The 12733-nt window shown below is 36.5% G+C and overlaps 1 protein-coding gene and 1 long non-coding RNA gene across 4 annotated transcripts; one reads left to right on the top strand and one right to left on the bottom strand.

The window, feature by feature from the left end:
• Positions 1-923: 923 nt before the first annotated feature.
• LOC147532360 (serine/threonine-protein kinase SAPK7-like) lies at positions 924-12350 on the top strand. Of its 3 annotated transcripts, none has more exons than XM_086648189.1 (11): positions 924-1742; positions 6665-6697; positions 6827-6950; positions 7034-7108; positions 7210-7311; positions 7403-7456; positions 7544-7636; positions 7731-7823; positions 11306-11410; positions 11497-11595; positions 11807-12350. In XM_086648189.1, the coding sequence occupies exons 3-11, from the start codon at positions 6831-6833 to the stop codon at positions 12122-12124; spliced, it is 1059 nt and encodes a 352-aa protein (XP_086504315.1). In that variant the 5' UTR covers positions 924-1742; positions 6665-6697; positions 6827-6830; the 3' UTR covers positions 12125-12350. The 3 variants fall into 3 exon arrangements, with proteins under 3 accessions (XP_086504315.1, XP_086504313.1, XP_086504314.1); XM_086648187.1 differs by having other exon boundaries at positions 1357-1742; positions 6831-6950; XM_086648188.1 differs by lacking the exon at positions 924-1742 and having other exon boundaries at positions 6371-6697.
• Positions 8512-11617, bottom strand: LOC147532361 (uncharacterized). The gene is made up of 2 exons (XR_015227697.1): positions 9036-11617; positions 8512-8896 (listed from the first exon to the last, which is right to left on the bottom strand). It is a non-coding gene; the product is annotated as an uncharacterized LOC147532361 (long non-coding RNA).
• Positions 12351-12733: the final 383 nt, after the last annotated feature.

The following is a 12733-nucleotide window of genomic DNA, read 5'->3' as shown; positions in this document are numbered from 1 at the left end:
GTACTCAATTAAAGAGAATGGTCTTTAATCCTGATATCAGTTGGGGACCATTTGAATTAAGCTTACCACACAAAAAACAGGGTAGTTGTAGCCTATACACTCACAACTTTTGTTATATGCACACGCACATATATTTTGACTTGAACCAAAATACTTAAGATGTGTGTGTAACAGAGATGGTGAGTGCATTTAAGATTTCCCTATAGTTTTTCAAAGCTTGCAAAGTTAGTTGTCTATGGGCCTTAGCAGTCTATTCTCTGATTTGGGGCCATTAGAAATGGGCTCTTGGTTCATAATGCACATGAAATTTAGGGCATCCCGTTTTGGCTGTAGGACCTTGACCGTCTTTGATTCCCAAGAACTGTATAGGTCGTTTTTTTTTTTGCCAGCGCTTTGGGGAAAGCTAAATAGTTTCCGGGGTGTGAAGACTTGGTAAAAAATTGGTCAATTTTGTTTGACAATTTTATTTAGGGGGAAAGCTAAATACTTCTCCACCTCAGCTCTCTCTCTCCACCTCACCTCACTCTCTCTCCACCTCACCTCTATCTTCTCCGATTAGGTCGCCGGCCGGAAAATTTTCCGGCCGGCAACCATAAAAAAAAAAAAAAAAATTCACTCTCTCTCTCTAGAAACTCCGGCGAAAGGGTTTCCCTTCGTCGGAGTTTCGGTCTGTTGAAGAGAGAAACGAAAAAGGGGGAAACACTCTGAAATGTGGAGGAGAGAGAAACGAAGCCCTAAATTTCTTCCTCAAGCTCGTCAAGCTTTTAGCTTGAAGAGCAAAAAGTTTCGCCATTAAAAAGTTTCCACGAAATTGATGTTTTACCTTTCTAGTAGCTCACTTTACCTAATCGATTCTAATCAAAATCGTTTATGAATGACGGATTAGAACATTGAAAAACCCTAAATTTCTAGCTGTCTTCGAAGAAAGAGATTTGGACTGATACCGAGGACAGTACAATTTCAGAGAAACCCTAAAGTTTTGTTATTCAGGACCAAAGGTTTGATTTTCTCTCTCTAAAATAGAGACCACAACAACTTAGAGAGAGAGAAAAAGAAACTAAGAAAGTAGTGATTTACTGTGAGGGAAAGAGAATGGATAGATCTAGGTCGAAGAGGGTTTACTATTATGATCAAGATTATGGTTCTCAACATCAACCTAGAAATAAACGTTTTCATCACCACAACAATAATCACCATTTTAACAATAATAATCGTCGTGGTGGAATGGAGGAAGATTACCAAAACATCAGGATAGTTCTACTGCTACAACTAGCTACAGAATTCTCTGCCATGATGCTAAAGCAAGTGGAGTTATTGGTAAATCAGGGACAATAATCAAAGCAATCAGGCAAGAAACTGGAGCTTGGATTAATGTTCATCCACTCGTTGCTGATGATGTGGAACGGATCATTGTGATATCTGATGCTAGACGACGTGATCCTGATGGGCGGATGCCGGATCTCTCTCCGGCACAAGAGGCTTTACTTTTAATACATGATAGGATAATAGAGAGTGAACCTGGTATAGGGTTTCATTATGATGCAGGGGATGATGTTGATGGAACTGGAGTGGCAGGAAGAGTTGCTGCTAGACTTGTTGTGTCTAAAGCAAATGTGGGTAGTTTATTAGGGAAAGGTGGGAAGATTATTGAGCAAATGAGGATTGAGACCCAGACTCAAATTAGGATTCTTCCAACAGACCACACTCCTAGCTGTGTATCGATGACCGAGGAGATCGTTCAGGTAAAATTTAAGCTTTTCTTCGATGTTGTTAATTTTAATGGCACAGTTATTATGATCGGAGAAGACAAAGAGGTGAGGTGGAGAGAGAGTGAGGTGAGGTGGAGATAGAGTGAGGTGAGGTGGAGTGTTTTTTTTTATTTCCCCTTAAAATTTATTTCCCCGGAAAATTTCTAAAATTCTACATATTCCCTTTAAAATTTCACACCCCGGAAACTATTTAACTTTCCCCAAAGCGCTGGCCTTTTTTTTCCTCTTTATTTTTTGGGTTATTTTCCTAATGGCCCCCAACTTTGTGACCAGCTTCCCGCCTGGCTCCCTACTTTACGAGAAATACCCATATGGCCCCCTTCCGTTATAACACCGTCACTCTCTCTCCTCCATCATGTTTTCTCTCTCTGCCAAGTCATGCCACATCATCTGTTACGCCACCTCATCACCTTCTCCGGCGAGAGTCGTCGGCCGGCAAATTTCCGGCCGGCGACTTCAAACCTAAAAAAAAAATAATTTCTCTCTTCCTCTCTCTCTCTCTCTCTATAAATTTTTTTTTCTTTCTTTCTTCTCTTTCTCTCTAAAAAAAATTATCTATACTGCATGTGGATAGCTGAATGGAAATATGAACAATGAAAGGAAAAATAACAAATTTTAGAGGGTGGGTTCTGAAATACGACTCCATGCAGAAAAAAGAAATACGATCATTTGCCCTAACACACAAATCCTCTCCTTTCTCTCAAACTTCTCGAAGTCTTTCCCTTCTTTTTTATTATAACACACAAATCCTCTCCTTTCTCTCAAACTTCTCGAAGTCTTCTCCCTTCTTTTTTATTATGGATATCTTGTTCATTTTTCACACAAGTAGATACAATTTCTTTTTCTTTTCTGTTTCTTCCTCTTTTAGTGAGAGGATAGGATCTAAAAAGTAGAAAATAGTTGATTTAGTCAAAATAATTTACATGATTAACTAAAAAAAATTATATCAAAATTCAAATAACTAAACAATGTCATAATAGTATATTAGTATGTACAATTGATGTTGCAATCATATGTCTACTTGTTTCCCAAGTAAATTTATATTTTTTTCAGAAAAATAACTGTGGCCGATGAAATTCATTTGGTAAGTTTTATAGGCAATTGCCAAACTTGTGACATCACCCATTAGTTAAACAAATGGCTTCCTCTTTTTTTTTATAAAAAAAAAAAGAAAATGCATTAAAAAACAAAACAGTTTACAATACACAAAATAGAAAATAAAAATCAAAATTACAGAAATGAGAAATAGCATTAGATAACTTCTATCGGTACAGCATTCTTCATTCTGTAGCTTGCAAGTCCGACAACTCATCTTGAAATAGGTATGCACTTTGAACTTAGAAGTTTGGCTGGTTGAAAGAGAGATGAAACTTGTACCTAACATCCTGTAACATTGAAGGTGGATTAAACAGACATCCACAGTTTCAAGAAGAAACAAGGATGTCTGCAAGAAGGAACCAAAAAATGATTCCGAGTTATCCCACCAGTATTCTTTAAACAAAGAGACCGTACCCGCTCGAGTCCTAATGAAAAGAAACTAATCAGACACCTGATCATTGAGATCACCGCTATAACATGAGTATAGATACAAAGCTAATCCAACAAAGGTTCGCAATTGAATTGCGAATAAGGGTGGAAGTGAAAATGTTAATGAATTTGGATATAGAATTGAATCTATTCGATAACCAAAGACAAATGTAATCAACAAAAAGTGAGTTGGGAGATAAGTAACAAAAAATGGGCGACAAAGGCGGAGATTAATAGTCGAAATATAGTGTTGTCCGGGGTCGAAGGAAAGTTGAGGTGGATGCTTTGTAATACTGTTCTGATCGAGAGACAAAAGTAGCCAACGAATGGCAGATTAATGTTTCTAAACTGATTTCGGTTAAAGCGAGGTGAGACTAGAATGGATAACCGATCAAATTGATCGGAAGTAGGCCGACAATGGGATAACACTATATAAGGAAGAAAAAAACGACCATCGAAATAGGCATAAAGGTTAAACTTGACTAGCCGACTGAGAAAATCGAGATCGGGATGTAGAGGTATTTGACCTCCTACTATAATGTTTGTCGTTCTTTACTCTATCTGAGGTTTGCCTCACGTATGATGAAGTGAAATCAGATAATAGGGATGTGAATACTATAAGACAACAAATCAGGAAAATATCCAGATGTTCACCGATCAAGATTAAGTAGTTCACCGATCAAGATTAAGTAGGCATGCATAATATAGTCATCATAGTATGGAAATCTTGAAAATATCATATATATTCCATAAAGTTCAAAACCAAAAATATAGATTTAAGAGGTTAACGTCCCCGCTAGATGAGATTGATGAAGAGTGGAAGGTTTTACTGCTGTTATCTTCGTTGTTGGTTCTTCTATTATCTTCGTTGTTGGTTTTCCTAGTATCTTCGTTGTTTCTATGAAAGTTGTTGTTGTCCTTTGCTAGTTCAGTGAGTTAGATTGTTGCTGATTTAAGTTATCCCCGCCCCATCTGATTCCTTCTTCCGCTTCCTATTGTTGTCATGAAGTAAGGAAGGAAAAAAAACTTATCTGTGCGTGAAAATGGAGAAGGAAAGAAATACGATCATGAAGTTAAGAGGAAATTGTCCTCCTATCATCATGAACTAGGGAAGAGACAAATTTCGTTTTAGTCATCTAATATTCTAAGGACGTCTACAAAAAGAAATCATCCTTTGAGTGACACACTTGCAAATATAATAGAAAAAACAACGATATTTTGAATAAAACTTGATAGTCACGCTAAGTCAGACAAAATTTTGTCAGATGATGATGAAGTAAGACCAAGCTCATGAACTTGTTATCTTAGATCAGAACAAGTTGATGGAATCTCCTTTTTTACGTCCCCGTGTCCCTCCCGTGTGGTGGTACATGGGACTTCAAAAAGTACGGGTGAGCAAAAATCGAATCAATTGGCCGAACCAAACCAAGTCGAACCGCACCGATCACCGTTCGACTCGGTTCGGCCGAAAAACCGATGAAACCTAAATCGGTCTGGTTTGGCTTCGACTTGAGTTTCTAGAAACCGCCCAAACCGAACCGACCGAACCCTAAGGAAAAATGAAATACTCCCTCCGTCCCAGTTTGTTTGGGTGTTATTCCTTTTAAGGAAGTCCCAAAATGTTTGTCCACTTACTTTAAATAGGACTTATTTATTACTAGTTTTATTGATGTTTCCCAATCTACCCTTACTTTTAATCCTAATAAAAAGTTTATATTGGTTTTACACAAGTTCCAATGTAGTTTTCATTGTAATACTCTAAAGTTAATGTGGGTAATTTAGGAAAAGACGTTTAATTAAGAAGCAATAAATTAAAATCCTTAATAAGTTGGATCTCCCAAAAGGTCAAATAAAATGGGACGGAGGGAGTAATAATTTTGTAAAGTTGGAAAGTGTTAAACAACAAAGGAAAAAAAATATAATACCCCTAATCAACTCTTCCATACTAAGGTTTGTCCTCCTTCCTAGTTGTTGTTGGCTTTACCAACCACAACCTATTCAACTTGATTGAAAAGTTTTAGAGGTAAGTCTTCATTGATTTCTATGTACCACTACCTATTCTTAGTTAGTAACTTAATATTATAGGTCTTGCATTCGCCATTCTACTTCTTTTTTTGTTTGCAATGGTGCAAAAGTTCGATGGACTTTCAATTTTAATTTTCGGTATATGTAATGGTGGAAAAGTACAATGGATTTTTAATTTTTTTTTTCGATATATGCAAAGATATGAATAACATTAGTAAACCGATCAACCGAACTCAACCGAACCGAACCGAACCAAACCGAGTCGAACCATGTCGGCCGGACGAATGATCGGCTCGACTTCGGCCGATGATTTAGTCAAACCGCCACTTGTTGGTTCGGCTTCGGCTCGAGTCAAAACCGAAAAAAACCGACCGTTGCTCACCCCTACCAAAAAGGAAAGATAGTGATGGGGTTTGTCTTGCCTTTGGCATAGCGGGCCTCCCGCTGGAAGGCCGCACGACGAGCTATTAGCCCAATGGTAGAGTGTGCCCTTGATAATTGTGTCGTTGTGTCTGGGTTGTGAGGGATCTCAGCCACATGGATGGTTCAATGTGCTCATCCTCAGGAGGATAGATGGGGTGATTAAGGTGAGATCCAATGTAGATCCAACTTTCTATTCACTCGTGGGATCCAGGCGGTCCGGGAGGGACCACCACGGCTCCTCTATTCTCGAGAATTCATACATATCCCTTGTCAGTTTATGGACAGCTCTGTCGAGCACAGGTTTAGGTTCGACCTCATTTGGAAAATGGAGCACCTAATAATTCATCTTCACAAACCAAGAACTACGAGATCACCTCTTTTAAATTGGATATATGTCCAAGTCCAACGGATCACGCCTATATAAAAAAAAGTATTTTGTTTTGGTTCGACGCGTAGTCACATGTGAAATAGCGGGTGAGATAAATTTAGTAACGCTTTTCCCCACTATCTATTGCATAATGTACAACTTCGAGTTGTCAATTATATTCTTTATGGAAATGGAAAACTAATTGGAGGAATTTCTTACACAAGCATTCAATTAGTTCGAACTTGTTTAGTATTGAATTGGGACCAAGACGTGTATATTCATTACGTATCTAAATAAGAATCAAACTGTCTTCAACCAAAAAAAAATAAAAAAAAAATAAGAATCAAGTGCTTGGGTAACATGGAGTTGGTATTTTTAAGTCTTGAATAGAATTTGGGTTTTAGCGGTTTATAGCATTGGTTTGTGAAATATCCATATTTCAACCGCAGGCAGGGCTCTCTCTTCATTTAAATATCATTCCTACTTTCTATTTCAATCTGGAAATCAATAACTACTCTTCTTTCCCTCTCTTTTTTTTTTGAGCACCCAAAAGAAGTTTCAAAAGATACAAGGCAAGATCTTACTGGTAGTTCTTCTTCTCTGTAAACTAATCAAGTTCTTTTTTTCTTTTGTTAATTTGAATTCAATACCAATTAAGAACTTTGGAATTCTTAGGTTTTGATTCAGTTTTTCTCTTTCTTTCTTTTTTATTTAGAAAGATGGACAAGTATGAGATTGTTAGAGAAATTGGATCTGGAAATTTTGGTGTTGCTAAACTTATGAGAATCAAAGAAACCAAACAACTTGTTGCTATGAAATATATCGAACGAGGTCACAAGGTTTCTTCCTAAATTGAAATCATTTCCAATTTCCTTTCTCTCTCTCTCTCTCTCTTCTCACTCACTCTCTCTGTTGATTTCAGATCGATGAAAATGTAGCGAGAGAGATCATTAATCACAGATCTCTTCGCCATCCAAACATTATCAGATTCAAGGAGGTAATACTCTCTCTCTCTCTCTCTTTTTAGTTGTCTCAGAATCGATTAGTAATTCAATTTGTGATAGGGTTTTTAGGGTTTTAATATGATTTTCTTCTCAGGTTGTCTTGACTCCAACTCATCTAGCCATCGTCATGGAATATGCAGCTGGCGGAGAACTCTTTGAACGAATCTGTGAAGCTGGTAGATTCAGTGAAGACGAGGTCTCTCTCTCCCTCTCTTACTTTAATCATCTCTAATTTTCTTCAAATTTCAGCATAAATTACACACTAAACTAGTCTGAATAAATTGCAGGCAAGATATTTCTTCCAGCAGTTAATCTCAGGCGTCAATTACTGTCATTACCTGGTAAACACAAAAATATCATTTGCTCCATGTTTTTTCGATTTTTTTCTGGATGAATTTGGATTTGAATTTTTTCGGCTTCTTGATCAGCAAATCTGTCATAGAGATTTGAAGCTTGAAAATACTCTTTTAGATGGAAGTCCTGCTCCACGTCTCAAAATCTGTGATTTTGGGTATTCAAAGGTCAGGAACTTAAAACTTTCAGTAAAATTGAATCTATGGGAAAATTTGTAAATTTAATGGAGTTTAATGTGTAGTTCTCTAAAATGAATAACAGTCATCTCTACTTCATTCAATACCTAAATCGACGGTCGGAACACCAGCGTATATAGCACCGGAAGTTCTTTCACGGCGAGAATACGACGGAAAGGTAATATTTTATTTTGTTTTATTATACGTTTTTATTTACTATGCGTGTCTTACCAAGTCATAGCTATAGCGCCACGAATTTATGGCGGAGCCCATATGCGTCACGTAAAATTGAGTTACATAATATATCAATACGAACTTTTTGTTTTTGTGTTAGTGTCGTTATTGTTGGTGAATATTATGCTTTCTTTCAGGAATTGCACAAGTTGGATATTATAAATGAAAAAGTCTATTCGCCACCACTAAGTGACCCCTCTGTTACCTATCCTTACGTTTTATCATAGATTTGTATCTCAATCGTTCGAAAAGAATGAAATTGAAGGCTTCGACCCAAATAATATTTTTCTAAATCTTATAAAATTTTAATGCTCATATCTTTCTGAATATTAGTGGGGAGTTCGTAGAGAAGTCTTATTATTTAGTTAATTAAGTTTTATGTCGGGTTTGACCCAAGTATTCAACAGAACTGATTGACCATCAATTTCAATTGGAATTTTAAAATATTGCACAACTGAATTCAAGGATTGGAATCTTTTGGTCGACAAGTAGTCGAAACCTTATCTTGCAGGATAGAGACTCTTGATGTTTTAAACCTTTATTTTGATAGAGATGGTATGGAAAAAATAATTATCATGAAGTTTTCTAAGTACTGGCCTTTGGTGATCCTTCAAAGGTAAGATACAATGTTAAATGATAAAAGATAAATTTAATATGCACGTTTTTGTTACAATACACACAGTATTCCCACACACAACCCAAACCCATTTTTACTATTTACACTCACATGTTAGTCACTCACCACCTTCTTCCCCAATTGCGGTTTTGTCCTCACCGGCGACTACCACCGGCTCTCTCTCAATCTCTCTTTTCGGCCTCTCTCTCTTTCTTCCCAAAGACACCTCTCAGCCTTCGAAACTGTGTCGTTTTAGGTGCTTGCATTGCCTGAGTCATTGCTTTATAAAAGAATGTAAGAGCACGGTGCCAATCACCTTGTTGAAGGAGAAAGAGTCCAGCCATAGTCTTGGTAATAATTGACCTCTTCGTCAACCCAAACTTCCTATCATCTTCAAGTATCTACAGTACATACACAGGGAACACGGTCAACATATCACAGTATGTAAATATTTATGCATACATATATCTAAGAGGTATTACTTCATTTACCACTATCCAAGTAAGGCTAAAACAATTGAAAATATACATCAGAACTTACATTAGAATCATCCGTTTCGCTAAGTATCCTCCTTTCAGGCTGCTTCCCTTTGGATGTCTTGTCAGGGTGTCATTGGAGAACAAAAGAACTATACTATTGTCTTTCAACCAGAGAAGGCTTGGTAAGATAATCTTGAATTATTTAATTAAGTATCGAGAAATCAAAACTTTTATGTTAGAGAAAGTTCATGTACATAATTTGGCCTACTGGATTAGACATAGGCGATTCTGACAAACCGATAATGCTTAAGGTTTTACCAGAAAAACATGCACCATCACTACGTTAGTAATAACTCCACGAGTAAGAATCATCATACTTAGTTCAACAAAAAGAAAATATTCTTTATTCTCTCTTACATGCGTGAGGCCCCCTATATATTGGCAGAATGGCAGGAAAGATTTTTTACTTACCATGGACATCTTATTATTGGTGTTATATTACTTCAATGCATATGTTTCAGCATCTAAACGTCACGCAAGTAGTCATGCTGTAAATAAGTCCTCATTTTGACTTGATGTAATGGCAGCGAGTCAAATTTCAGTGTCGAATTTGTCACGGATTTTGCCATACTTTCAGTTGTCAACTTTAAAAAAAAATTCCGTTCTGTAACCTTCATGATAATAAAACCTGTTTTAATGTCAGTTCCATTATTTAACTAACCGGAATTCTTTTTCATCCGGATGCCAAACACTCACGTATAATAACGTCTCATATGGCTTAACGAGTTAACGAGATGTGCATTAGTGATCACAAGCCCATGCTCTTGAAGGGTAAACCTTCCATTTTGTCAACATTTAGTTAATATAACTCGAAAAAGAAAGTCGCTGGTAAGTAAGAATCCTTCATCTCAATATATGGGGGAGTTCATACATAATGGAGAGAATAGATAAAATGATGATTATTATCTGCGGAGTTGTCACCGATCCTTCTTTGTTCCTGAACTTAAAAACATTAAGATGTACATCTTTTACTCAGATATAGGCATGAATTTTTTCCGTTATAAAGGTTTTGACTTCTCGATACCTAGTCAAATAATAAGAGATCTTTTGAAACGTTGTAAGAGAAAAAAAGAGTAAAGCTCATGAAGAACTCCAGACAACAAGTATAAGCAAAGAACCTGAAAGAGAATTTGGTAAGCAATCAAATATTAAGATTCGTTGTTTTCAAGTTAGTTTGTCTTTCGATGCATTGTTTTTATCCTCATCACTAATTTGTTTCTTATTTTTTGCTCATTACTAGGCCTTCTCTAGTTGAAAGACGATCGTCTTTTTCGCATGATCTCCCAAGACACCCTAACAATATGTACAAAACGGAAGCAGCTGGAAAGGAGGACATTGAGCAGATTAGATGCTTCTGAAGTAAGATCTTATATTTGTTACCTTATCTTATTTGAGTATCTTTTCATTTTGGTTATTTCTCTTCCATATCGTATGGGTCACTTTTGTGGTTCTCTTTGATGTCATGATCTACCAAAATATGTACTTATTTTCTGTAAAAGACGATTTTAATTTCATACAGCCCTAGATATTTCGAGGGGGAGATCAACTTGTTCTATATGGATAACTGTGTGTTTTTGCATGGCACACAATTAATGGAACAGGGATACCCCCTAAGCACTAATGCACTATCATGCCAGTCTGACCTGAAGAAACTAATTATTTGGAGAAACTGATCCACATCACGAATAAAAAAGCAATTAGGTTGAATCACTTACTTGCCTCCTGACGTCCATATATTAGTTTATCTCCTTCCTTTAACTTTTAAGGCAAAGCTATCCTGTAACGGAATTTTTAGATACAAATAGTAATAGTTGGGGAGGTTGGGCGCACTAGTAACTCCAGAGTTTCATCGAGTTCATAGTAGAGTCACAGGGAGAGTTGCGAACACCCAAACAGTCCTGAGTATGAACACTCATGATCCTAAGTAGACGGTGCCATGGACATTTGTAAAATTGTATATGTTCGATTAACATTAGACATTTACATATGTTTTTCTTTTGTTCGTAATTTGTTTTTGATGTCATTAATTCTTCTTTGGTGTTTGATCACACAAATGCTTCTGTTGTGACAAGATTAAAGTTAAGAAGTGCTTCCTCATATTAATGAATGGCGGTTCTTGTGACTATAGGCCGATTGTTATAGCATTACTGAATCTTATTTTTCGAGTTGATTTCCAGTTTTGTACATAAACATGGTTGGTTATAGAAAAACGACATTTTTAGTTTCAAAATTCTTGTAATTGTCTTCTCGGTATGTTTTACGTTTTTGTAGTCGGCTGATGTCTGGTCTTGTGGAGTAACCCTTTATGTTATGCTGGTGGGAGCCTACCCTTTTGAAGACAAAAAGGACCCCAAGAATTTTAGAAAGACCATCGGAGTAAGTAAACCTCGTTTTCCTTATTTAGTTACTCGTCGACTTCATAACTTATCTAAGTAATTGTTATTTCACCTTCATTCTTGCAGCGAATAATGGCTGTTCAGTACAAGATCCCTGATTATGTTTATATATCTCAAGACTGCCGGCATCTTCTTTCTCAAATATTTGTTGCCAATCCATCTCGGGTATGTCTTCTCCTGAAATTCTGTATTAGCAGGTTCAAATAAATATTCAATTTTGTTTAGAATAGACGGTTCTGGCCAGTTTATGATTCAGAAAAAAGAACAAATAACGTAACTCCAAGTATTATAAGATTCCTCCATACTGCCGATGAACATGTTAAGAATAATGACTTAACTTTCATACTTCTGTAACTTAATTTTCTAAATTTTACAGAGAATCACTCTGAAGGAAATCAAGAACCACCCATGGTTCTTGAAGAACCTACCAAGGGAGCTAACTGAGTCATCCCAAGCGACATACTACCAAAGAAACAACCCAGCAAGCTTTTCTCTCCAGAGTATCGAAGACATAATGAAAATCGTCAAAGAAGCAAGAACTCCTCCACTATCATCCAGGTTTGTTGGTGGATTCGGATGGGGAGGAGAAGACGACGAAGAAGAAGTCAAGGAAGAAGATACAGAAGAAGTCGAAGATGAATATGAAAAAAGGGTGAAGGAAGTTCATGCTAGTGGTGAGTATCACCTCACTTAAAGATGGTAATTTTCCTCATCTTCTCGTTTATCATTTCGTAGAGAATTTCCTTTTAAATCTTAAGCTGGTTTTGATTTTCCGAGTGCTTTTAATGTTTGTATACTATTAGTTTGGGTTTTATAATGGATTGTAATTTGTATAATTATCAGTACTTGCTCACTCCTGTAAGCAGAATGTATTATGTTAGTTTATATGTTAATGAGAGTGAAACAGAGTTTGTTTTCAAGACTAATCTGACATGTTGTCAAGACTAAGATGAGAGTGAAACAGAGTTTGTTTTCAAGACTAAGATGGTTCTAGTTGTCTTAATCTGACATGTTTGAGTCTGAAATTCGAAGGAACCTAAATTTAGCCCGAATAAGATATATTAAACCCCTTAGGCAAAAACAAATATTCTGAAATCTAATTCCAATCAATTGACGCATTAAGACAGACTTCTAGAATTGGTGTAGCTTGTTGTCAGAATTCTACCTATGGTGTAGACAATTGAGACAGATTTTCAGCTCCAAAACTGTTATTTGAACAAACAAACAAACAATAAGTATTCCCATAATAATTTGTTATACGAATTTGTATCTGTTTATCCCACATGAACCGCATGAGTATGAG

This window comes from Eschscholzia californica, unplaced genomic scaffold, assembly GCF_041429995.1.
Source record: "Eschscholzia californica isolate CP2 unplaced genomic scaffold, dmEscCali1.0.p SCAF_6, whole genome shotgun sequence".
Taxonomy (NCBI): Eukaryota; Viridiplantae; Streptophyta; class Magnoliopsida; order Ranunculales; family Papaveraceae; genus Eschscholzia; species Eschscholzia californica.
The sequence above is the reverse complement of the archived record's forward strand: the minus strand, read 5'-3'. Positions and strand labels throughout refer to the sequence as shown.